This window comes from Sceloporus occidentalis, unplaced genomic scaffold, assembly GCF_023333645.1.
Source record: "Sceloporus occidentalis isolate IW3139 unplaced genomic scaffold, rSceOcc1.0.p SCAF_7, whole genome shotgun sequence".
Taxonomy (NCBI): domain Eukaryota; kingdom Metazoa; phylum Chordata; class Lepidosauria; order Squamata; family Phrynosomatidae; genus Sceloporus; species Sceloporus occidentalis.
Genome location: NW_028316987.1, coordinates 49,988,568 through 50,014,337, shown reverse-complemented (window position 1 = coordinate 50,014,337; position 25,770 = coordinate 49,988,568). Strand labels below are relative to the sequence as shown.

Below are 25,770 nucleotides of genomic sequence, written 5' to 3'. Positions count from 1 at the left end.
ATGTTTAAAAGGCTTTTAAGCTGTTTAAAATTAATGCTTCATTTAATATAATATTTTTTAAAACTTAAAAAAATTATAAGCATGGGATCATGAGAACATGGAAGCAAGATGTACCACCTATTTACAAGCAAATTTGAATCTCTAATGTTACATTTTCTGCAGTCTATAAGTGGCCAGTGTCTGGATTTTCATCACAGCAGACTGCTTGGGCCCAGTGACTATGTGATTTCCATCATTTTGATCTTTCCAGGATGCTCTATCCTTTTGAGACTACTCAAAAAAGTAACAAATGTCATACCAGATGAAATATAGGTGAAAATGTCTAATCCTGAAAGTGACAGGTACTATCCAGGCACTAACTGGCTTCAGACAGGTGAACAGATTTCTCCAAATTTAAATTGGTATAAGGTTTTCATATTAAAGACTATCAAGTTTAATTTACAGTTTTGAGCTAAAGCCAGTATACTGTCATTTTCAGTTACAGAATTAAAAATCCAGAACCGACATACTGTTGTCTATTTCAGTTTTCCTAGAGGTTGTGTATTTAACCCAGGCAGGAGAAGAAATGGTGGCACTTGAACTTCGTTATGGATCATTCTTCTTGCTTCAAGGGAAGCTCCTAATTTAAAAACTTAATGCCCCAAAATGAGAACAGAGCAGGTAATGAAAACCATTGGTGGGGGGGGGGGGGGAGGAGCTCTAGATATCATTTACACATCAAAAATTAACATCCTCCTACTTAGTAACTTTATAGATAACCTCTATACAAAGGCAACTAGAATTGCCCTTTTATTACATGGGAGAAACAAGGAATATTTGATATGATATTGAGAATCAGTGCAGGAACCCCAGTCCAGGAATAGACATATGCCACGAGGCACTGCTTTTTAATTAGGGTCAAGTGTAGGATAACCAACCACAGGAACACACACATTAAATTTTTATAAGCATTTGCACTGAGAGATAAATTTTCTTTCATTTGCCCTCTGCTTTATGGAACAGATTTAACCAGCATGGACATAAGACCATGGATTCACAGCAATGTAATATCCAACAGAAAGACCAACGCATGTGCAAGGACAGACCTCTTGATCTACTTTCTTTTTATGGCACAAACAAGCAAGATTCTTGTGGGCTTGTCTGTGTAAAGCTCTATTATTGTTGAACATAAAGGGCAATGGTTTGATTTGGATTATTTTTATTATTACTGATTTGATATTTGTTAGCCTAATTTTCCTTATAATACCTCAGTGACTTAAAATAAAAACAAACAAAACTACAAACACCAATTACAACTATATAGCCATGTGTGTATGTGCCTTCAACTTGCTTGTCAACATATGATGACTCCATGAATTTTATAAGGTTTTCTTACACAAGGAATATTCAGACATGGTTTTTTGTGGGTTTTTCGGGCTATGTGGCCATGTTCCAGAAAAGTTTCTTCCTGACATTTCACCAGCATCTCTGGCTGGCATCCTCTGAAGATGCCAGCCACAGATGCTGGCGAAACATCAGGAAGAAACTTTTCTGGAACATGGCCACATAGCCCGAAAAACCCACAAAAAACTATGGATGCTGGCCATGAAAGCCTTTGACTTTACATTCAGAGATGGATTTGCCAGTTCATCCCCCTGAAATATAGCCTGCACCACCTGGTATTCATTGGTAGTCTCCCACACAAGTACTAAGCAGAGCTGATCAGATGGGATCTGTTGCCTTTAGGGGAGTTATAACAATATTAAAACAAGCAGAGACATAACATGGGATACTGGGCCCCAAAACAAAAAGAAATGAAGTAGGCTTCGACTCTCACCAAAATCTACTCTAAAACTCCATATTTTAACCTGATATGAAAAAACAAACTTGAAGACAACATCAGACAGATGTTCATTCTACAGTGGTTGTCCTGAAACTAAAGAGCTCCTGCCCTTATCTACCATCATGGATGTTGAGTGGAGTGGAGAATTTGTAGGGCGATGGGGGGCACTCTGCTTGCCTGCCAACTGATTCATAAAACATGTTTTAACTCAGATAACTGTTCAAATATCAAAATAACTGTGTAGTAATCAGGCAGTATTTTGTCATGTCTGTTGGGTCCTCCCCAGCTTGATAAAACATGCAACTTGGAGCAGAATATAATGCCAGAGTTTCCATTAATTATATGGCTTTTCCCCAAAGCAATGCAAGAACTTTATTCAGGCATTTGGTTCTTGGGCACAAATACAGAGCTAGTAGTACCACATAAGTGTGAATGTGTTTGATTTTGTTATTTATGCTACTATTCTTTTGAGCCTTCAGGATATCAAAACAGAACAGAAATGTATCATCAGTTGGCTCCATCTGTTGGGACACCTGGCACAATATTAATCCACCTTATGGCCAAATGTACTGTTGATATCTTTTTTACTTGCTCTGTAAAGATATTCTTATTTGTAATGCCCCTTTTGTCATCTTTCATATATATTTTTTTCTACAGTTTTCAGAATCATCCATACATTCTGCACTGGACAGTATCCAAAATGCAGATTTGTAAACAGATGTAGGTCTCACAATGCCTGCAAGAATGCTATGGCTGGAAAGCAATGAGCTGAACTAAGGCCTGCTGGACTATGTCAAGATTATGTAGTATCAAAGCACATATTGGCAACGTCAGTGTTTTCTGGGCAGGCTGAGAAAAATGACAATGCCCAAAGGTTAAAGCTTTCCCCCATTCAGCCTCTCAAAACATTGCCTTTTAATTTTCCATTTGCAATCCCACTCTTCTTTTTTTATCTGATCTATTCAAGATCATCTCTCATTTTCAGAACAGACAGACAGACTCATAGATGCTTCCATTGTGAATATTAACATCAGACTCTTCTTGTATCACATTGCCAGTCAGGCAGCCACTGCTACTATTCCAAACTGACTGTTTACAGCAACCACGAAACATTTTATGAAAATAGGAGATTGAAATCATTATATGCAGCTATTCATAATGTGACTCGAATGCAGTTGTTAACTGCCTTCGAGTCGATCTTGACTCATGGTGACCCTATGGATGAGACATCTCCAAGACCCCCTGTCCTCCACTGCTCTGCTCAGGTCCTGTAAACTCATACCCGTGACCTCCTTAAGAGAGTCCATCCATCTGGCATGTGACCTTCCTCTCTTCCTACTTTCTTCCATCTTTCTCAGCATTATTGTCTTTTCCAATGAATCCTTCCTTCTCATGATGTGTCCGAAGTATGACAGCCTCTGTTTGGTCATCTTGGCTTCCAGGGAGGTTTCCGGCTTGATCTTCTCTAGGACCCATGAGGTTTTTTACCTTTGGCTGTCCATGGGATCCTCAGCACTCTTCTCCAGCACCACATCTCAAATGAATGAATTTTCTTCCTATCATCTTTCTTAACAGTACAGCTCTCACATCCATACATTGTAATAGGGAATACGGTGGCTTGTATGATTCCAACTTTTGTGCTGAGTTGTATATTTTTGCATTTTGGAATTTTTTCTAATTCTTTCATAGCCACCCTCCCCCAATTCTTAATCTTCTGATTTCCTGACTGAAGTCCCCATTTCTATCAATGTTTGATCCCAAGTATAGGAATTCTTTGACTATTTCTATTTCTTGGTTTTATTGGGGGATGAGGGGGTTGGTTTTAGGTTATTATTTTTAACTTTGTATGTTTAAAATTTTATATTTGTATTTTTTATGTTTTTATTATTTTAACTGTACAATTTTAATTGTTGTTTAATGTGTTTTATATATGTTGTTAGCTGCCTTGGGTCTCACTTTGGAAGAAAGGTGGGATATAAATAAATAAATAAATAAATAAATAAATAAATAAAAGATAATTATCCAATCTTGAACAGCAGTGGTTTTTTAAATGTCAGTTTATGAGCAGATATCAGACTTTTCTTCTATTTTCTGTATATTACCATGATTCACACACACACACGCACACACGCACGCACATCATTGGGCCGAATCCATGATAATGCTAACTAGAATGGACCTACTGATATGAATGGGCATTTTCCATTCATTTTAGTGGATCCACTCTAATACAGGCTTTAGTAGGTCTAACATTTAGCCTACTATTTATCTCCAGATGAATTTTAAAGTTTCAAAAAATAGTTATTGTTTATAAAGTCAATTTAAAGCTGCTGGTTGCTAACCAAGAGCATCTATTCTTCATGAAAAAAACATGCACATCTACATATGTAAATGCCAAGCACCTTAGTTATTCTTGAGATATACTTACCAATAGGTAAAGGTATTCCCTATTGATAAGGTTGTTGTTGTGTCGAACTGCAGGGGGTGATGCTTATCTCCATTACTAAGATGAAGAGCCAGCATTGTCAGAGACTACTCTGTGATCATGGGGCCAACATAACTGCCCAGAACATTGTTTACCTTCCCAAACGAAGTGGTACCTATTTATCTACTTGCATTTGTATGCTTTCGAACTGCTAGGTTGGCAGAAGCTGGAACTAGTAATGGGCGCTCACCCCATCATGCAACACCTGGGCCTCGAACTGCCAACCTGCCGATCTTGCAATCAAAAGCGTCTTAACCACTTGAGCCACCACATCCCCAGTACTTACCAATAACTCCTTTAAATATGTGGTTCACATTTCAAAATAACAACAAAATCATGATTGCTCTTGAAGTGAAATTTAGAATACTGCACCTTTTTTATTTCTGCTTTCAAGTAACATGGATTGCTCTGCTGACTGAACAGTGATTTCTTGAATCTCTCAATGACTCTTCTTTTCAAGTTGCAATGCAAAGTTGGAGGAAGCTGTTTGAAGATGCAGGAACAGTTATCATCTTTTTGTATTCTTTATATTGTAAAAAGAAACATGAAAGCATAACCACTGTTACCTAGGAAAACAGTGAGTGAATCGCATGAACAATTTTATTGTTAGGAAAAACAGTTAGGACTCATTTTTTTACCTCTATCATTTATACTACTCATATAGTTTCAACTATTATTTCCAGGACAGAAATGCTAATGTCTCTTCTTTTATTATCACTTCTCCTACTAATAATAATTTAAATACCACTCCCAATATATATTAATTCAATAATCCTGGTGCAAAACAGTTTAAGATTATTACTCCCATTCTGAGGCCTTAGGCTAAGTAGCAGCTTACACTAAGTAAGTTGAAGGAAAAGAAAAATTCAAACTGGGGTCTTGCCAATAAGTCTAATATTGAAAAGTCCACTTGTGGCCAAGTGTAGAATACATAATATCAGGATTTAGTTCAATGTACAGTATATCACTATGATAATAGATTTTTGACTTCCAAGTTAACTGATTTCACCTTCACTGAGTTGGCCCATAAGTTCTGATAAGTTAGGATCTATAAAGATGAATTCACTCTTTGAGATCTTGTACATTTCACTTTCATTAAAGGATTCCATTCTCCCCTCCTTTCCTTTGATTCTTAAACTCTTCACTCCTTCTTTGTTGGTTTCATTAAATCTCTCCTTAATATCCAAATACAAAGCAATATAACCCTTGGACCTCATCTCCAATGGAAACAGAACAACTGAAACAGTCCTAGGGCACGATCTCAAAGTATGTTATTAAGTAGTCTTGATGAAACTTGCTTGAATGGGAAGCTGCTTGGGAAACACATGTATACAGTAATACCATAAATTTAATCATGGGAGGAAGGTAAGATCCAAATGTCAATAGCAACAAACAGTGCCTATTTTGATGTAACAAAATTTGTTCATGCTCATACTTGGTCACTCTAGTCTATCTAGAATTTGATGATTATAACTCTGAGTTTCTTAGAGGAAGAGATTTGTCTGTTGTTGTTTTTTGCTTCTGTTACTATGTAAAGCAAATAGACACTGAAGTTGTTGTCTCAGTAATATTTTTTCAAGCTGCAAGCTTCCTCTTCACTGATTAAAGCTTTAATTACAGATTTTTCAGAGCAAACCAGTTAATTAGAGGCATTACCTATTTTTCACAACATATTAGCTTTCAGTCTTTAAAAACACATCTATATAGGGAGACCATTTTCCCCAACATGCATCCATATCATACACATAATTCCAAACATGTTTTTCATAGATACTTTTAGGTAACTATATAATATATTTAAGGGACATAAAAACATAAGTTGTGAAACAACTTTTAATATGTACTAAAATATTGAAGTCAGGATTGTCAAGGAAATGCAACATAGGACATGCAGTTATAGAAATAAAATATGTATGTGAGAGTCAGAATGACTAAGCATGAACAATTAAGAAATCACACAGGTGTAAAGGATGATATAATTTAGAAGTCTTGGGAGCCAAGGACAAAATTAAGAAATGTACATTGGTAACACCTGAGACTTGTTACATGTACAAGGTGATCAGATGATGTTCATGGGTTGGACTTGAGTATGGGATGAACAGAAGTCAACCAATCATTGTGAATGTACACACCCACTGGGTGGTAATTGTCTAGTGGGTGGTAACAAACATTTGCTATAATAATTGCCAGTTTTGCTAATGTAACTTGTGGGTAGTTGTGGAGTATTGGTAGAGTGTAGAGATATTGTGGATTGTTGGGCATATAGAGATAGTAACTGTGGCCTGTTACAGACTGCCAAAATAAAGCTGCTTCGGATCTCTTTGGAGGTATGCTATTTAAATGATGCATGCATCCTAAGAATCCGGAAGCTGCACCAAAAGCTGCACTCCGGTGCTTAGGAATGGAGTGTGGCTTTGGTGTGAACTCCGGACTCTTAGGACCCATGCATCATTTAAATAGCATACCTCCAAAGAGACCCGAAGCAGCTTTATTTTGGCAGTCTGTAACAGGCCTGTATTTAGTAGAATAAAGTAGATCTTTTATCTAAGACTACTGAGTTGTGTTGGTGTCTTGAGTGAAGAACCAGCAGAATCCTGATGGTGTTTGGAGACATCTGAAGAAGAAGAGTGAGAAGGCTTGGAGAAGATTGTCAGGGTCTTCAGCCTATTCTCAGAAAACTCTGCTGCTTTGGGAGAAAGCAATAACCACTGACCAAAGCTGGTCAGCTCAGCTTCATTAACAAGGTGGTGAGTTACAGCCTGAGGTGAAGAGCAACAACTCCCATCATCCCTGACAAGGATTTGATTACACGGATTAATAACTCTGTTTTACTAGAGCTCATTGCAGACATCTGTTCTCAGCACACAGGGCTTCACCTTGGAAAACTCAAAGTAACAAAAGACGGCAGTTGTTTTGATTAAGTGCAGAATGCTTCACAATACTTATTTCACAATAGAGATAATATGTTCCAGACATACCATGGATCAAGTCTTTTAAATAGACTTGAGTTTGAGCAACTTAATTTCTAAAAGCTATTGTGTATACTCATGCATAAGACTAGAAATTTTAGTCAAAAAATTGACCCCAAACCCCTGGATTTACATATCATCAAGTCGACGTAAGTACAGCTGGCCTTCTGTTTTTACAGGGATCCATTCCGGAAGTCCCCCCCCCCCACGAAAACGGGGGCTTGCACATATCCTAGCCCCATAGGCTTGAATGGGGTGTGTGCTCATAGGGATGCACCCCATTGGAAATAACAGAAGTGAGTATTCAAGGTTGCAGATCCCTGAGTTACAAGGGGTGACTTGTACTGTACTCTTATCAAAATAGGAACCATCCCCTTCTCTAAGTAGAGTGGCAAAAGGCAAGAGCTTAGTACATCTGGGAGAACCTAAAAGAAGCACTGACCCCTTCTGTTCTCTCTTCCACAGCACCATTTCTGCCTTTTTTGAATGCCTGGGTGGGAAAATAGTGGTGTTCTTTCTCATCATTTTCCTTTGCATCATCTTTTATATCCTTTACATACCCTCAACTCATACTTACATGAGTATATATGGTAAACACTAATCACAACTGAGCTAGAATGTACATTACTTTGGTTTGGCTGGGACTTGGGAGTGCTTGACATTTGTTGATAAGTGATCATACAGTGAATATCTAAAGACACCCTAAAGTTAGACAAGGAAATTGTTTGATCATACTGAAATCCCTGAAAGCAAGACGGGGATGCCACCACCAATAAAATAAAGTGTGTGAAGTTGCTTCTACTACTGGCTTTTCGTTCCTGCTTGTTTTCAGAGACTCAGATGTCAAATGAGTGGAAATAAGGTAAGAGGTTTACATAATCATTTTTTTAAAGATTGTAAGATTTCTTTTCCAGATCAGAATGAAACCTGTTGTCATGGAAACAGAATGGGAAAGGCTGCTGGAAGCCCAGAACTAACAATGGAAACTCTTGCTTTATGAACTTCAGCTATTTTGCCTGTTAGGAAAGAGCTGCATTTGATGGGTCTAAATGCTTGTTTTAAATCATCCTGTTTCATGACAGACTAGGCGACACCAAAGAACAGAAGCATCTGAAGGCTCAGGGGACTAATCAGTGAACTGGTATACTACCTCTCCCTTACTATTTTAATGACAGCCAAAAATTCAGAGTACAGATGGCACCTTGATTTAGTGAAATATTTCCCCAGTGGTGACTGTATGAGTAGAAACCCTGTTCCCCCACCCCTGCCAAGGCTTGAGAGAAAGTTAGAAAGTGCGATGCCCCAGTACTCATGGTTATCAAACAATGTGGCCAAATAAAGCATCAGCAAAGGAGCAAAGAGATCAGCAAAAGTAGGTTGTCTAACGCGTCCCATATGGAGATCAGTTGCTTCCCCAACCTCCAAGAAGTAAACCTACAATTAGATATTACATGTGGGCATTTCTGAATAGTTGCTCACAATTTTATTGGATCTATCTTCTTACTTTCTCCCTTCTCAAACAGATGCCGCTTTAGAAATATACACTTAACACTCATCTAAATCTTACATTAGAAACACCTACATTCTGTTTCAACGTTTTAATTCTAAACTGTAACAGCCTGTCCAAGCAGTCTGAAATATGTGGAATTATTTCTTCACAATGAACACATCTTGCCGGATGTTAACATGAAATTTAATGGTGTCACATAAAACATAAACACAGTTAGAGCAATACGCCATGATATACTTTTCCAACCTGATGTCTTCCAGATGTGTTTGAATATAATGCCCATCATGCTTGCTGGAATGAGTCATCAATCGACACATCAGAAGAGCACCAAGTTGAGGAAGACCGATTGGGAAGCTGTTATTGCATTGACAAAATAACAAAAGGCATATATTCTATGAACATAGCTACCACTTATAGTTTGATTATGGTTTCTAGAGTACAGCTACTTCAAGGAATGCAAAATATCTGTTACAATTTGTGAAAATTCATAACCAACTATATGGTTTTGATTCCCTAATGGAAAAGGTGATGAAAAGGCTGGTTTATTTCAGAAGCTCCTCAAAGAAATCTACATGAAAAAAGATATATTTCTTATCCTTGTAAGAATGCCCATCAGACTTTCATCTCAGAATTATGCATTCAGGCCTAATTCCAAGCCTGTGGAAGAAATTTCAAAATGCCCCCTCCCTGAACTTAAGAGGAACTGGATCATATCAGTCAACAAAATCTTGCCAAGCAGAATACCTCCTTGAAGACGATAAGGAATGTATCTATAGTAAACATCTCCTCTGGCTGAAGTCATTGATTGAAGCATTGCTTCACACATTATACTGCAGTTGAAGTGCAAGAACGATACACCTGTAATAAACCTTGGTTGCATTTTAATTTGGAGGAGATCAGTGAAATTCATAATAAATAATCTCTGTTACAGAGTGACAGAATAAATTATAGAAAAAGGTCTGGATGTGTTAATCTGTCTTGCCATTGTGAACCCTGATCTTGAGAAGAAAAAAGAATAAAGCATTCAAAAGAGGGAAGTTGGTAAATCCTGATAAAAAAGCAAGCAGGTTTAAGATACAAACAGAGGAAGTAAGAAATCTTGCAACATATGATAAGACTGCCCTAGAAACAAAGAGGTCATGAACAAAAGGAACATCAAGAATAGTGAATAACAGGATGACCACAAGGGCGTAAAGGAAAGGTGGCTGAATGAAAAGCCAAAGATAATGAATGAAGACCAATGATGTGAAGATATGATTAGGAGCTGGGTTCAACTGCCAATAAATTCAGATGTACATTCTGAATTTAGAGTGTAACCATTAATTTTGGACATAGGAAGATTTACAGTGCAAACATAAGGATATTTACTCAGAAATCAGATCTACTGTGAGGACTTTGGCCTCACTATGTATCAAGGTGATGCCAAAATAAACAGGAATTCATCATTTTATAATCTGTGGGCCACTGCTTTGTTTTCCATATTTTCTGGCATATTTTAGTTAGTACTGAACTTGATTCTGTCTCTGTGGAGTGTAGCATGATTATTAGTATGTTCATCTGTTCCTGGTGATTTATTCTTCCCAATTGCTTTGAGTGTCACTTTCACTTCACTTTCCAAAATTTGGAATTTATCTTCATATATTTCTTCTTCCCATGTGTAATTTATCCTTTCACATATTTATATAGCTCTTCTGTGTTACTTGGAAATGTGCGGCAACCAATTTTGGAAATCAAGTTTTCAAATTCTTTTACAAAAATATAACTTTTCTGAGTTGTATGCTGTTATTGGCATGGATTAAGAGAATGCTGTTTGGATTAAGTTGAATACTGTTATTGGCAATTAAGAGAATTTCTTTTTTAGACTGATTCAAGAAAAGATCTGCACTCAGTTGGGACCTCACAGCCTCAGTTTGATCATCTTGGCTTCTAGTGGTATTTCAGGCTTGATTTGACCAAAGACCCATTTGTTTGTGAAGTCGAAGGCTCTCATGGCCGGCATCCATAGTTTTTTGTGAGTTTTTCAGACTATGTGGCCATGTTCTAGAGACAGGAGCTTTCCCAGCAGATAATGATCACCAATTAGCAGACACTAAACCTCTTTTGCATTAGCCTCCCAGCCTGAGGCCGGCCATCAGCACAGAACAATCCAACTTTTTCCAAGCAAAGCATTCTCTGAAGATGCCTGCCATAGATGCTGGCGAAACGTCAGGAAGAAACTCTTCTAGAACATGGCCACATAGCCCAAAAAACCCACAAAAAACTACCCATTTGTTTGTCATTTGGCTGTCCATAGTATCCTCAGCATTCATCTCCAACAACACATCTCAAATGAGTTTTTATCTGCTTTTTTCCCTGTCCGGTAATCACAACCAAACATACTAGTGTTGGAGAATACCATTGCTTAGATGATTCTGACTTTAGTGCTCAGTGATATATCTTTGCTCTTTAATATTTTGTCTAGTTAATTTCTGCCCTTCCCATTACTAAAAGTCTTCTTATCTCTTGACTGAAGTCTCCATTCTGATCAATGTCTGATCCCAGGTATGAGTAATTTAAGTACAGCATATGCTGAAAGCCGTGCGGAAGAAGGGGCGGCACGTCCCACAGGGAACAATGGGGTTCACGCCACCACATGCACAAGCCCCATTCATTTAAATTCACTTTACATGGTGAAGTCCAGAACGGATCCCCCACGTAAAGAAAAGGCGCACTGTATTTCAATTTCCTCACTGTCTAGGTGAAATTTATGTAGGTCCTCCAGTTGCTATTTTTGTTTTCTTTATGTTCAGCATTAAGCCTGCCTTTGCACTTTCTTCCTTTGATCTTCCTTAGTTATTGTTCCAAGTATCTGATGTTTTCTACTAATATTGTCATCCAAATATCTCAGACTGTTGATGTTGCCTCTTCCTGTATCCTTCTTCTAAGTCTAAGCCTGCTCTTTGTATATTTTCTGCATATAAGATGTGTGTGTGTGTGTGTGTGTGTGTATTGCAAGACCTATTTGCTCCTTCTAGTACTGAGTTTGGTGGTCACGTGCTGGTATACGTGGGAGTTAAGAAGTGCTACTTTGGAGTTATTTAATGGTTTCTGCCTAGCACGTCTCTCCAATAAGCAATAATACATTCATAAATTAAAAAAACAAACAGAGCCTAAATGAAAGCATCTTGTTTTGCTTTTATATAGGCATTATAAAATCCATTAAAATTGTCTAAACATTTGAAATATGTAATAAAGAGGAGAACAATACATTGGAAAACTACCTTAGAATGATAGAAAGATATGGCAGCTAACCTGTTTGTGGATATCCAGGAACACTTGCCTGAGTGGATAAGGGGCAAAGGACCAGTTCACGGGCAAAATCTTTAGAGCATTTCTGACAATCTCCAGACAAAACATAGAAGTTGCAGTAAAGACTGAATATCAGGATGAATACCAAATATGTTGTGGGGTGATGATTTTTAAAAGGAAAAGAAAACAATATCTTGGAGAAAATTCTGCTATTTTCATATTGCTTTTGCAGGAACAGATTGCTTTCTGTCAGAAGTAGTGTTCAGATTTCAGAGAGGGTCTGGCTTCTCTTACCTTTAGAGATTGCCCTGTACAGCTATAATTTTTACAAAGCTACTAGAGATTTGGGTAAATATTTAGTTATAGGTAGGGGCAGTCAGTGAATAAAGTATATGGGTTTTATTAACTCCCCCCTTATCTTTCCTCCATCACTCGAACACCAATTGGAAGCAAAGATTTGACGACTATGTATATAGAAAAACAGCAACTGATAGAGACTATGATCTGCTCTATCTGAGTGAAGAAAATATCTTCTAAACATACCTGAGTGATGTATATGATCTTGTGCAGCTGAATTAGAATCTGCTGAATAGGATCACTGATCTGACGCACCTTCCGTTGTGACACAGCAATCCCTGCAGATGCTGCAGATGATAATACTAGTCAACTGTGAGAATCCATTTGCTACTTTCAGCATTTCTTTCAAGTGCAGATATGGAAAGCCAGGAAAGAAAAATAATATAGGAGGGCAGTATTTGGAAGTTGCAAATTGCCAGAGAATTTAGTGCTTCCTCTTATTGTAAAAACATCAATAGTTACAGAAATTTATTTAAATTAATTATGAAATCAGGAATTCTAAAAATAAAACATCTTTCCATCCTTTACATCTGGCAAAATACTCTTATTATCTAGAAGGAATAGTGAAATCAGGAATAGCTCCCAGTGTCCAAAGATGCAATAATATTTTATGCTAGTCTTATAAAGGCTGTCAAATCACTATTTTCATTTGCTCTTTCAACATTCTTGGGAAAAAGACTAAACCTATTTTTAGTCTTTGAAATTTGTGTAACAAGATCACTTTATGTCTGCTTTGCAAGCAGATGTAAAATCCATAAAAGGAATCCAATTTTATGCACTTTCCCTTAAAACAGAGTACAGTCACCCCTCCAAGTCTGTGGACTTGAAGTCTGTGGACCTGATGATCCATGGAGGAGTGACCCACCATTGAGGTGAATGGTGCACACTCCCGTCGTGCGCGCCCAATGCTCAGATGCACCAGCGCGGCCCATTCATTTCAATGGGGGTTGATTATCTGCGAGTCTCCTAACTTGCAGCGGGGGGGATGTAACGGATCCCCCATGAGTTAGGAGGGGCGACTGTATATGTAATCTTTCCATTTCCTTCTGATTCAGTATCATAGAAAATGGTAGAGCAATATGCTGCAACATTTTCAGTAATTTTCTTGTTTAAGGACAATTAGCAACTCTAGCATAGGATTTCTTGGCTTAAAATAGAAATACAACATCTAAAATAGCATGAAGTACATGGGTATGTGTGTACGTTCACTGACATTTAAAATGATCACTCTGAGAAAATAAAGCCTCCAGTTCTCACTTTTATGATATGGTATTGTCACACAAGGTGATTTTTTCCTGAAGATTTTAAGTGTTACTTGTTAGAATGTAATGCTGCCACTAGTGAAACACCAATGCACACAATACATGTAAATAATGGTGCCAAATGTTGTTGCTTATCATCATGCTCATTTCTTGAAACACCAGAATTTCAGTAAAGTGGGAACAGATTTTGGAATTTAACAACTGAATCACCGAGAAGCTGGGAACAGCTGGGGAAGTTACTTGTGATGTATGGGCACAAAATTATATGGCCCATTTTATTTTCTAAAGGGAGCTTTTTAGGAATATTTCAGTCTCTGGTTGTGAAACCTATGGCTTGTAGTCAAGATCACAACATAGATGCAACTTTAATTACAGAATGGAGAATTTGTACAACTTGCTACTATAAAGCCAGAACTAAAACCAGAATAGTAACGGTAGCAACTGGGTGAAAAGATGGAAACACATCTTCCTTTGAAGGTGAAGCTGTTCCTCCCAAATTGATTTTATCAGTGATAATGTGATGAATAATTTGGCACATAACATTTGCCATTTCTACAAATACCATATTCTAAGCCTGTACTGATTGTACTGTTTATTGTATCATGGATAGTACTGGCTTATGATTATGTAAAAAGTGAATGGATCAATGAGGCTGGACTTCATAGTACATTTCAGACAAAGACAGTCTTCCCCCTTTCATTCTAGAAAAGAATATATCCAAGGCTTGATTCCATCCTCAATCCCATGAGTGATGTTTAATAGGTACATCCAGAAATCACCTGAAGGCTGCTTGGTCAGGTCATTTCAGATTGCTGATTGGTGATTTCAGGTTACTGAATTCCCAAACTTTCTGTGAGTTCCTGCCCTCTATAGAAATACCTCTGATTGTGAAACACTGCATTGTCTTTTCCCTCTTGACTAAGAATAAATACTAAACTATTTCAAGTCATGGAATAAAATTTATCCTCAATCTGTAAGCTGCTTCAGTGAGTTATTGTTAGGATTTTGTTAAAGTCTAGACTGTTCTTCCTATAAGTCATTTTATTTTAAAACAAGGGACTATTTCTGAACTACTCTCAGCTTGATTCTTAAATAACTAAAGAGTCAGCCCTCCATATCCCGGATACCTTATCCACAGATTCAACCATCTGCAGCTTGAAAATATTTTTTTTAAATATATAGATTTCAAAAACAAACTGTTTTTGCCATTTGATAAAAGAGACTTACTATGTCATTGTATATAATGGGACTTGAGCATCCACAGATTTTGGTATCCATTGGGGGTCCTGCAACCAAAATCCAGTGGATATCAAGGGCCAACTGAACTAATTTGCAAACTAGAGCTGAATTTAGATCTCTTGTCTACCTGTAAATAGTCTTAGGTGATGAATTATTTACCTAGTTTCACTAGGGCAGTGGTCTGTGCCCTTTAAGAGATTTTGGACTTCAGTTCCTAGAAGTCTCAGTCATGTTGTCCAATAGTGTTGATTATCATTATTATTTGAAAAATGAAATGATGCTGAACTCTTCATAAAAGCCAAGATGACTAAACTGAGTCTGTTGTACTTTGGCCATATCATAAAAAGGCATGATTCATGAGAAAAGACAATAATGCTTTGTAAGGTAGAAAAAACTGGGAAGACTGTGCTACAGATGGATAGACTCAAGGAAGCCACTGCCTTGAACCTGCAAGACCTGTGCAGGGCTGTTGATAAAAGGATGACTTGGAAGTCTTTCATTCATAAGGTCTCCATAAGGGGAAGTCAACTTGATGGCAGTTAACAACAAGAAATGAAGTTATGAGCTTTAACAACAATAGCAAAAAAAGTAGGAATATATATATATATATATATATATATATATATATTCATCATTATCATCATCATTATTAAAATATTTATATCCCACTCTATATCAAGGATCTCAGAGTAGTGAACACATAGCATTAAAACAAGTTAAATCATTTGAAACAATTTTTTAAAATAAGCTAAGAAAATATTAAACAGCATAACAACTCAAAAACAGATTTAAGAGATTTATGAAAACTATGCGCAACAATATTTAAGATGAATTAATAAAAGTCCAAAGGCTTTGATAGACATGTTTTACTTGGCACCTAAATAAAATGAGTGTTGGCGTCACTTCGACCTTCAGGGGAAGGATATTCCACGGTTGTGGTACTACAGCTGAAAAGACTGTTTCCCAAGTCTCAGCATGGGTGTATTGATCTCCCTGGTGTAACATGGATAAGGGTCCTCTTGTGACTTTAATATCTAAGTGGCTTATATGAAGCTTATTGTTGATAACTGCCTTCAAGCTGGCTTTAACCCATGGCATCCCTATGAACGAGAGACCTCCAAGTCAACTTATCCTCAACCATCCTGCTCAGCTCCTACAAATTTATGCATGTGATTTCTTTGATTGAATCTATTCATCTGGAATGTGGTCTTCCTCTTTTCCTATTGCCCTCAATTCTACAAAGCATAATAGACTTTTCTAAGTCCTTTCTTCTCATGATATGGCAAAAAATGAGAACCTCTTTAATAATATTTGCTTCTAGAGAGAATTTAGGCCTGATTTACTCTAGAACCCATCCATTGGCCTTTTTAGCGATTCACAGTATTCTCAGAACTCTTCTCTAGCATCACATCTCAAATTAGTTCATTTCCCCCCCTATCAGCATAGAAACAGGAACTACAATAGCATGGATAATCCTAACTTTTTTATTTAATGATATATCTTTACACTTCAGAAGCTTAAGACATCTTAAGAGGCCAGAAGCTGCGTCAAAGCTGCACTCCAGTCCTTAGGATTGGAGCATGGCTTTGGCACAACTTCCAACCTCTTAGGACGCGTGAATCATTTAAATAGCATACCTTCAAAGTGACCCAAAGTAGCTTTATTTTGGCCTGTCTGTTAGGCCCTAAGTCTAGAAGTAGACCAAGTCTATGAAAGTTTATGCTGCCAATTTCTTTCTCTCAGTCTCAGGGTGCTACGAGATCCCTTTGCATACTCATCCAAACTAACAAGCTACTGTATATATGTTAACTCTTCTTCCTGCTATGACTGGTAAGTGTGAAGAACTGTGAGATAAAGGGAAGAAAGGAGGGGGAAATAGAGATGATGGTCTGTGGTGATGGATTTTTTTGGTAAGGCTTTTCCTGAATTTTGTCAGATTCTTAGAAAAACTCAAGAATTCTCTAACCCTAAAGGTCAGAATGTTCCAGCCTATTTTAAATCAAGATGGGGCTTGATTTTTCAATACACTTATTAAATAAAAAGTTACAGTAAACAGTTAAAGAGGCTTATGGATATTTTGAGGGGGGAAACATAGTTAAGAATCAAAAGGGTAAGTACAATGCCTTTGTCCAAGTGCAAACATCATGCCTCTGAAACTTGAAGCATTATATTAGGTAACAAAGATAAAGATATATTATTAATGCTTGGCTTATTTGCTACACATGATTGATCCCAAGACTTTCCCCATGTCTTTGGCACTGATTATATTGAAAGATATTGCTGGCTAGTAATATTGTTGAGAAAATGAAATTCCTTTCAGTATTTTTGAAGAGTTTTTTCCCCCCATTGGTTCCTTGAACTCCTTTGTGATTTCTTTCAATAAGACCAGAGATCTCTTTCAATAAGGCCATAGACCAGGTATTATTAAGCTTGGTGAAAATTAATTCACTAACCTAAGCAATTTAGTACTGCTCAGCATTTAACAAAAAAACACCATAAAGATTACATACAGTTAATGCCCTGAAAAGTTAGCTATTCATAGATAAACAGAAAATGCAACTGTACCTTAAATTTATAAAGTTTTTATAACTAATATTTGCACAGTCCAGCTTGAAGAATCAGTAGTTTTTTAAAGTCTGAAAGAATCAGTAAATTCTTAAAGCTAGAAAGACATTAACACTGCTAAATAATAATCTATGTGACATTAATTAATATCATTAAATATACTTTAAAAAGTATATAGAATGACAAAGCAATTCAGTTACACTGCATGCATATATTAAGTTCATATTTTTACCATCAATTTTATGATATTCCTCCATGAACATAAGCATAAATATTTGTAAATTATGGATGCATCAGACCTGAAGAGTACTTTTGTGAAAGAGATATTTTCTTTTTCAATTTTTATGACTGAAAGAAAGGTAGCCTTGCCAACCACTGAGGTAAACCCAACTAACATCTGCTAGCTGTTGTCTCATGGGGCATGATCCAGGGTCACTGCAATACCTAATTTGTAAGTGCCACATGAAGCTCTTTTTGCCTTATGGTAAAAATAATCATGTCCTCTGCATTTTGGGATTTGTAACATGAGTGAGATGCCCTGATCTGCTAGCATGCCATCTGGCAAGCACAGAGATTAGCAGCACAACCATGAGTACCAATGTCTATCTTTAATTTGTTTCTGTGCTAAAACCTTTTCTCTTTAGTTTTTGCTAAATTTAGCATCTATCCGTCTGATTTTACATTCTGAAGTGCCTATGAAAAGTTCAAAAAGAGGCCCATATTATAAAATAATGGTGTCCACAATGTTTTTTCACAAATGTTTTTACTAGTTTCTTTTTATTTGATTTTAACTTTTTCATTTATTAATCTGTTTACATATTTTAATTGTGCAGTCCACCCCCCACCCCCATATCTGCGGACTTGTTATCCATGGATTTAAGCATCCATGGATGGCAAGCCCATGGGGAGATGGTGGAAGAGTAGGAAAGAAAGAGTGGAGAAAAGGAGGAAGAGGAGGAAGGAAAAGGAGGACAAACAGCAGCAGGGCAACAGAGGAGGTAAAGGGAAGAGGTGGAAGGCGGAGGAGGCAGAGAAGAGTAGGAGGAGGAAGGAAAAGGAGGAGGAAGAGTGAAGAAGAAGAGGAGGAGGAAGGTGGAGGAGGCAGGGTAAGAGGAGGAGGAGAAGGAGAGGAGAAAGAAGAGTGGAGAAGAGGAGGAAGGAGGAGGAAGGGGCAGGAAAGAGGAGAAAGAGGAGGAGGAGGAGGAGGAGGAGGAGGAGGAGGAGGAGGAGGAGGAGGAGGAGGAGCCATAGCAGCAGTGATGGGGGGAGTGGAGGAAAGGAGGAGGAGGCAGGGAAGAGGAGGTAGAAGAGACACCCTCTGCCACCCACCATGGTGGGAGCGGTGAGGCTGGCATCAGGGGTGGCAGGAGGTAAAGTGCCATTGTCTTCAATGGTGGCACAGCCGCATGGCAGCACCACCATCGAGTACTATGCGACTTGAGTATCCATGGATTTTTGTATCCGCAGTGGGACGTCTCAGAACAGATCCCTGAGGATACTGGGGGCCCACTGTATTTTTATATATTTAATTTTGGAAGTTCTTTTTTAAAAAAGTGTTTTAAAGATTGGTATAAAGCAAATAAAAGAAGAGGAATGGGAACAGGCAAGTGGAAGCTCAATGCAACCCTCAAGAGAGTTCTAGAATGCTTTAGAAACAAATCCTTAACAAGACACAGGAAAAGAAACTCTCTGCCTTCTTTTCGTGTAAACAGTGAGATTGTCAGTCTTCCTTTTTTAAAACAGGAGTAACATGACAGGGTGAAAATGGAATCAAGGCAACTTCCTATTAGATCCAACTGCACAGGAGAAAAATTATGAACATCTACGTCTTTCTCAAAATCCAGCCCTGGAAAGGCCTGATTTTCAACAGAGAAATGCCATTGCTGGGAGACAAGCAATTTTCTGTTAGAATTTTTCCACCCTGCCTGCTTTCCCCTGATTTTCCAAAAATGTGTCTGAACAAAGGGGGGGGGGGAGGCAAAAGCAGCAGGCAGAAAAAGATTAAGTCCAGTTGCTTTCCAAAAGCTGCTTTTTCAGCAAAGAAGTGGACTGTTGGGTTTTCTCCAGAAGTCATTATATGTACTCTGTAACTTCAGCTTGACAGAGCCTCTGTTGCTATTCTTATTGGAGGAGGCAGGAAGAAACTTAAAAGAGATTTTTGATTTGTATGTTGTGAATAACTGGAATACAGAAAAAGGAAGCCTTTTTTGAAACCTCTTCTGCCATTTACACTGAGAAAGAGAAGATGAAAGAGCATTTACTTATGTCTGGTTTCAGGTGGAAGCATGGCACTAACTGAGCAGAGTTAGAGTTACTGATCCTTCATAAAATATAGATCCATTTTTTAAAAAATTATCAGCAGGTACTACAGAGTTTGCCATCTTGCAGAAGCTGAGGAATATGGTTACTACCATGGGATCCGATTTCTGGATGTTTCTGATTACGTCTATATGAGACTCATCAACTTAAAGCAGCAGCCCACAGTTTTGTGTAGATACTGCAGTCCTCATCATATCCAGTCAGCACATCCAATACATCTGGACCACACCAAGTTAAGGAAAACTGTTTCAGACTGATGGCTAAGATATCTACATGATCCCACATAGCCAGAAATCATAGATTTCATAACAATAGCTATATTAATTAATTTCTGCAGGAGATAAATTCTGTAGTATCCTGGTTGATAAAGCATCTTACTGAGCCCTTTCCACTCCACCTTAAACCTCCTTATGATCTCAGTTCTTAAGATCTATCTACCAAACAGTAAGGCAATTCATACATGAACACAATACCAGTCTGCCACACATAGACTGGTATTCTGTATGGCTCAGCGTAGTGTAGAAGTTCCACATGTAGAACTATGCTACAACCACTGGATTTACTGTAGAGCTGCTGCAATCCATATCAATGGCCATTCTGTGCCTCATGGAGAGCGGAGCATAGATAGGAGATGTGCCTGATTATGTCTCTGTGGCCAGACATGAAATGATTGCATTATCTGTTGAGTCCTCCAGCGGTTTTAGGGGATTATGTAATCATTTTACATCTGGCTAAGGGGATATAACCAGATATTTTTCCAGTCCCCCTATTGCTCTCCATCAGGCATGCAATAGTTGAGGGTGGGGACTGCAGGTGCTACAGTAAGCTGGGAGAGGGAGCACTTTTTTCAATCTGTAGGAAGAAAGGGAATACTAACCTCAGCATTGATGTAAAAAAAACGACATGTGCAGGAGTAAGAGTGACTTATGCTTGCATATGCCACTTACAGGATACCAGCCATGCAGAGTCACACTTCCACCCTAGTCCAAAATGGTAACATAAATCTATGTTTTTGAAACCCAGTCTCTACATGCCAAGCATGCTCTACTGCGAGACTGACCAAATGCATAGAGGATGGAGGCCAACCACCCCAAGCCCCAAACAACTCTTGACAGTATCAAAACACACCTTGTCCTTTAGCTGTATCCTGACCCAAATAACAAGCAGAAGTTATACAATGTTACTTTGGGCAGGGTACAGGTACATAGTACCCCCACAGTTCTGGGGGGTTTGGGGAGGGTGTTTGCTTGTTGCACATCTTTTTGTGTGCTCAAGGTGATTTTACCAACATTTTCATCCAAAAAATCACACAAAACACATGCTACAAAATTGGGGAAAGGGTTCATGGGGGCCAAGGGACAGGTGCATTATAAAAGAAGGTAATGTTTGGAATGGAATGAAAAGGACTGCCATGTAGATGGTTTGAATCAGTCAATAATAATAATAATAATTATTATTATTATTATTATTTATACCCCACTCTTCGGCCAAAAGGCTATCAGACGGTTTACAATTTGTTAATTAGACATTTTCCTGCCCTCAGGCTTACATGAAGCCACAACCTTGAGTTTGTAAGATGTAAGCAGGACTGTTAATAAGAGGATATCTTGGAGGTCTCTCACTGATGGGGTTACCATGATGTGAAACAACTTGACAGCAATTAACAACAACAAAGTCATTCAGGTATGGAGAATTAGGGACAACATACAACCCATGGGCTGCACGTTTCCCACCTCTGCTCTGCTATAATAACCCATACTTTCTCAGGAGTGCCCACTCACCATTCCATCCTTCCATTAATTGCTGTAACTACATTTTGCAACCACCTCCATTCCTTCTTAATATTATGCTGTAATTTTTTGGGGTGGTCTAGAGACCTTTAGACATTTTTATCTGAGAGAAACCTAAAGAAATATATTGTATTGTTCCAGAAAACATCTACACTGTTACTAATCCTGCTATAATTTCTTGTTCTATTATTGTTGAAAATTACTGTTAAGTACTACCATGATCTTTCAGATTGCGAAGAATCACAGCTGGAAGGCTATGGGATTTCCACCCTGTTACTAGGGAGTCCTCTATGTTCTTAACGTGGGCCCTGAACATGAGCGAAGGTGCTTTCACAAGCAGATCAAGAGGCAGCAAAGCTGAAGAATAAAAGAAGAAACTACATGTAAAACTGTAACAAATACTAAATAGAATTAGATATGGTAAGCTGAGTCCCCCCCATTCTGATCTATTTGTAAAATTACCTGGTCTGGGTTTGGATCCTGGGATACCAATAAAATCCCTGTTTAAAAAAAAGTGTACTGATCAGAAAGATCTTTCAGAAACAGTATATGAGAAATTTGATCTGTTATTCTAGAATTTATCAGTACTTTGGAACACTATCTATACCTTCTCAGAGTCTATCATAGAAGAAAACTGGGATATAAAGTGACCAACAGTTATGTATATAATATTCATCTCTCTCTAGATAGGAGTACTTTATTTGTATTCACAAAACTGCCTGCTGAGTACTGCTACACAAAATATGTACTGTATTTGCCCCACATAATGTAAGTGGCCTTTGGTGTTTAATACCTTTGTCTACCAGATATTTTCTAAATGCTTCTTTCAATTTCCACCAATTAATTCTATCATAATGAGCAATAATAATATTTTTTTATATTCTTACAAGAATAACTGTTCCGGATATTTTACTCATTTCTTTGGGGGGGGGGGGGGATCCCAGGCAACAAAATAACCCCTCAAATAAATTTGGCTAGGATATATTTTGAGAAAGATTTTAAATATGATACCCAGTATGGTATTTAATGAGACTTGAGCATCCATGGTTTTTGGTATCCACAGGCATTCCTGGAACCAAATCCCAGAGGAGAACAAGGGCCCATTGTATAACTCCATGGTTCATGATTCAAGAGTTGTACACAGTTTTAAGCACTGTGAATGCTCATCCACTCAGATGGGACATATCACTCTCCCAGAGCTATGTACTGGCACAGAATATATACTGAAATATATCTGCATTGAAAAGCTGTACAGTTTCCATGAACACCCACTTGCCATGTACAGACCCTTCCCCATTAGACAAGAAATGGCTGTGGAAAAACCTGGCACAACAAACTATTTTTTTCTTTTTGTCAATGGCAAAAACAATAATTTGTTGTTAAAATTATTACATTTCAGCCAATGTAATATACCAGGACCAAAACAACAACAATAACATGAGTTCTACAGTTTATTTAGCATGGACTTTTTTATGAGCCAGGATACTGAGAAGCAAAAGTGACATATTCTGGTTGTTAGTAGGTATGGAGATGGGGTAATGGAATTTTCAATGTCTTCATAAAATAAAAGACATGTATTTCTACTAACGCTAATCCTGATCCTCAGTACTTTGGAATTTCTATGGGGGTAAGGAAATACCACATAATTCACTCCATGCAAGTTTCTTTGTTATTTGTATCTGACTGGATGAGAAAAAGTACCTGTTTTTAATGTGAAAATCTGGAAAAGTATTTCTCAGTTTGGAACACTTCAAAGCTGCCATATATGGCACAGTCACCATTTGGGAGAACTGAACTGTAAAGGTGGCAAGACATTTCATATCTTTAATTTTACATTTCAAACCTACCTTGCTTGAGGCTGTCTTTCTGAAGCACTGTAGCTTCGTTTTATAACACCTGTAACAAAAGCACAATGGGTATTATTCTTAGCGCTGAAAATATTTTAGATGGCTGAAATAGATTCCATCTCCCAACATTTTTGTCTTATCATAGCACCTCTTAAAAGGATACTGGAAATAAAAGACAGTTCTAAATATAACATATATCAAGATATACACAGTGCATAATTATTCAGCATGATTCCAAACGTCATATTTTAGTCAGACTTGCAAACTGGAAAAATGTTTTACTACTTTGCCATAAGACAAGGATGGGGGGCAGGACTAATCCTGGGGGCTGCGTTATCCCCAAGGACGAACTGCACAGGCTGAATAACATTTGAACCAGGTTCTCTCTCCCAAAGGCCTGTCCCTAATGCTATCTAGCACATTTTCCTTTCTGTATGCAGTGAGTGACATTGAATTCTCTCTGTACGGGGAAAAGAAATGCAGACACTGCTTGGAAGATTGGCTCCTCAGTAGTGTCAGATTTACCTAAATCTGGGGTGGGCAATCTGACCAGTCCAGTGGCCACTTTTATGCTCCAGGATCTGTGGGGGCTGTGTGGACTATCAATAACAGAACAAAAATCCCAGAGTGGCCTGTGGTTCTCAAGAATGAGTATTTTTTGATGCTAAAATAATACAAGAAGGTCTTACAACTTATTTAAATGATAAATTGTTGTACCCGGAGTCTCCTTCTTTGGAGGTTTTTAAATAGAGGCTGGATGGCTATCTGTCCAGAATGCTTTGATTGCATGGCAAGGGGTTAGACTGGATGGCCCTTGGGGTCTCTTCTAGCTCTGTGATTTCAGGATCAATAATTCATTGTGGTTTTTAAAAAATGATTTGCATTTACGCATTTTTCTCCCCCTATCTATGCAAGATTTTGTAGGGAATAGAGCACAATGTACTACAGTCTATTAATAACCAAGAGTGAGGCTTGTGAGGGATGTAACCTGGGGAGACTAGAGAGAGAAAGCTTGTTTTGTATTAGTCCATGGGCAAGACTGCTCACCTCTGACTTACAGGGCAGCTCAAAATAAAAAAGAACATAAAAAGTTGCTTGAAACAATGCCACTCCTTCCTTTGGTAAAAGCCATGTGTAATTTTTATACTTCTCTAAGGATTATTTATTGCATTCTTTTTGAAATCCTTTTTCAATATCTTAATTAATTTTCTGACTAGCACAGGCCTTAAACAGTCTATACATTGTGGACTGCATCACTTCTTCCTTCTTAAGGATTTCCAGCATTGAGAAATGATGCCTTGAATAAATTTCTTTGATTGCTAGAGTTTAATTACTGGAATAGATATTTTTTTTAAAAAAAATTAAGTTCCCTCCTTAACATTAGTACTAGTTGATTTTGGTTTCTAGTCTGGTTTCTTTTATTTACTGCCTGTGCTTTGTTATATAGGCATAGTTTTTGTTCAAATAATTAAAATAGTTGTACTTTTTGAGGATCTCTTTCTTTCATCTTTCTTTCACAAGATAGCATCTTGATATTTAAGCTTTGTTATCTGATATAATTATAAAATTCAACTTATTTTAATTAAAATGCACAGTCTTAAATATAGTAGCTATTGCCAAATGCAGGAAAGAGCACTGGGAAAATAAATACAGGAACAGAGGAAAGATATATATGGGGTCCTGGGCCTAAGGTGGCCCAAAGCTGCCATCAGGAGTTCAATATCAGCCAGGGGCTCCGGGGTCGACTGACATTCTTCTGAGGTCGCTAAAATGAGATCTTGTAAACTGCTTAGGGAGTGCTTAAGTACACTGATAAGCAGTATAGAAATGCATTTGCTATTGCTTATTTGGGACCACAGTGGCAGCCCACTTCAAGAAGTGGGCCGCCCGGTTGCTGTGGTCCTGGGCCAATCGGGGTTGATTGTGGCTGGAGCGGCCAGAGGTCCTCGGTTATTTATCCAGTAGCCAAACAGAAAAAGCAACTAGGCCAGTTTATACTTAATGAGTAGGATCACCATAAATTAATAATGAATTAAAGACATACAACAGCAGCAGCAGCAACAGAAGGATATAGGTCCTATATGACAATTTGGAAACAGGGTCCTGCTACTGTCACTGGAAAGTTGCAGCTGAGACAAGATATGGCTGAATTTTTTTTCACTTTCTCTTCTTGCGGCAGAGACCTAACTATCTTTAAAATGTAGTGATGCTCAGTGTGAATTTGAAGGTCCTGACATGACAGACTGGTCAGAGAGAATACAACTGTTGCCAAGATAGTGTGAATACGAACACCTTTGAATCAAGAAAATTGATTCAC

The 25,770-nt window shown here is 37.9% G+C and overlaps 1 protein-coding gene across 1 annotated transcript in view; it reads right to left on the bottom strand.

The window, feature by feature from the left end:
* NEK10 (NIMA related kinase 10) overlaps positions 1-25,770 on the bottom strand; it is a 105,848-nt gene that overhangs the window by 4,401 nt on the left and 75,677 nt on the right. Inside the window, exons 29-33 of the mRNA XM_089531322.1 lie at positions 23,454-23,502; positions 22,069-22,106; positions 21,823-21,963; positions 12,618-12,718; positions 4,680-4,790 (exon numbers count right to left, since the gene is read on the bottom strand). Coding sequence (XP_089387448.1) covers positions 4,680-4,790; positions 12,618-12,718; positions 21,823-21,963; positions 22,069-22,106; positions 23,454-23,502 — 440 coding nt within the window. The remainder of the gene's footprint in view (positions 1-4,679; positions 4,791-12,617; positions 12,719-21,822; positions 21,964-22,068; positions 22,107-23,453; positions 23,503-25,770) is intronic.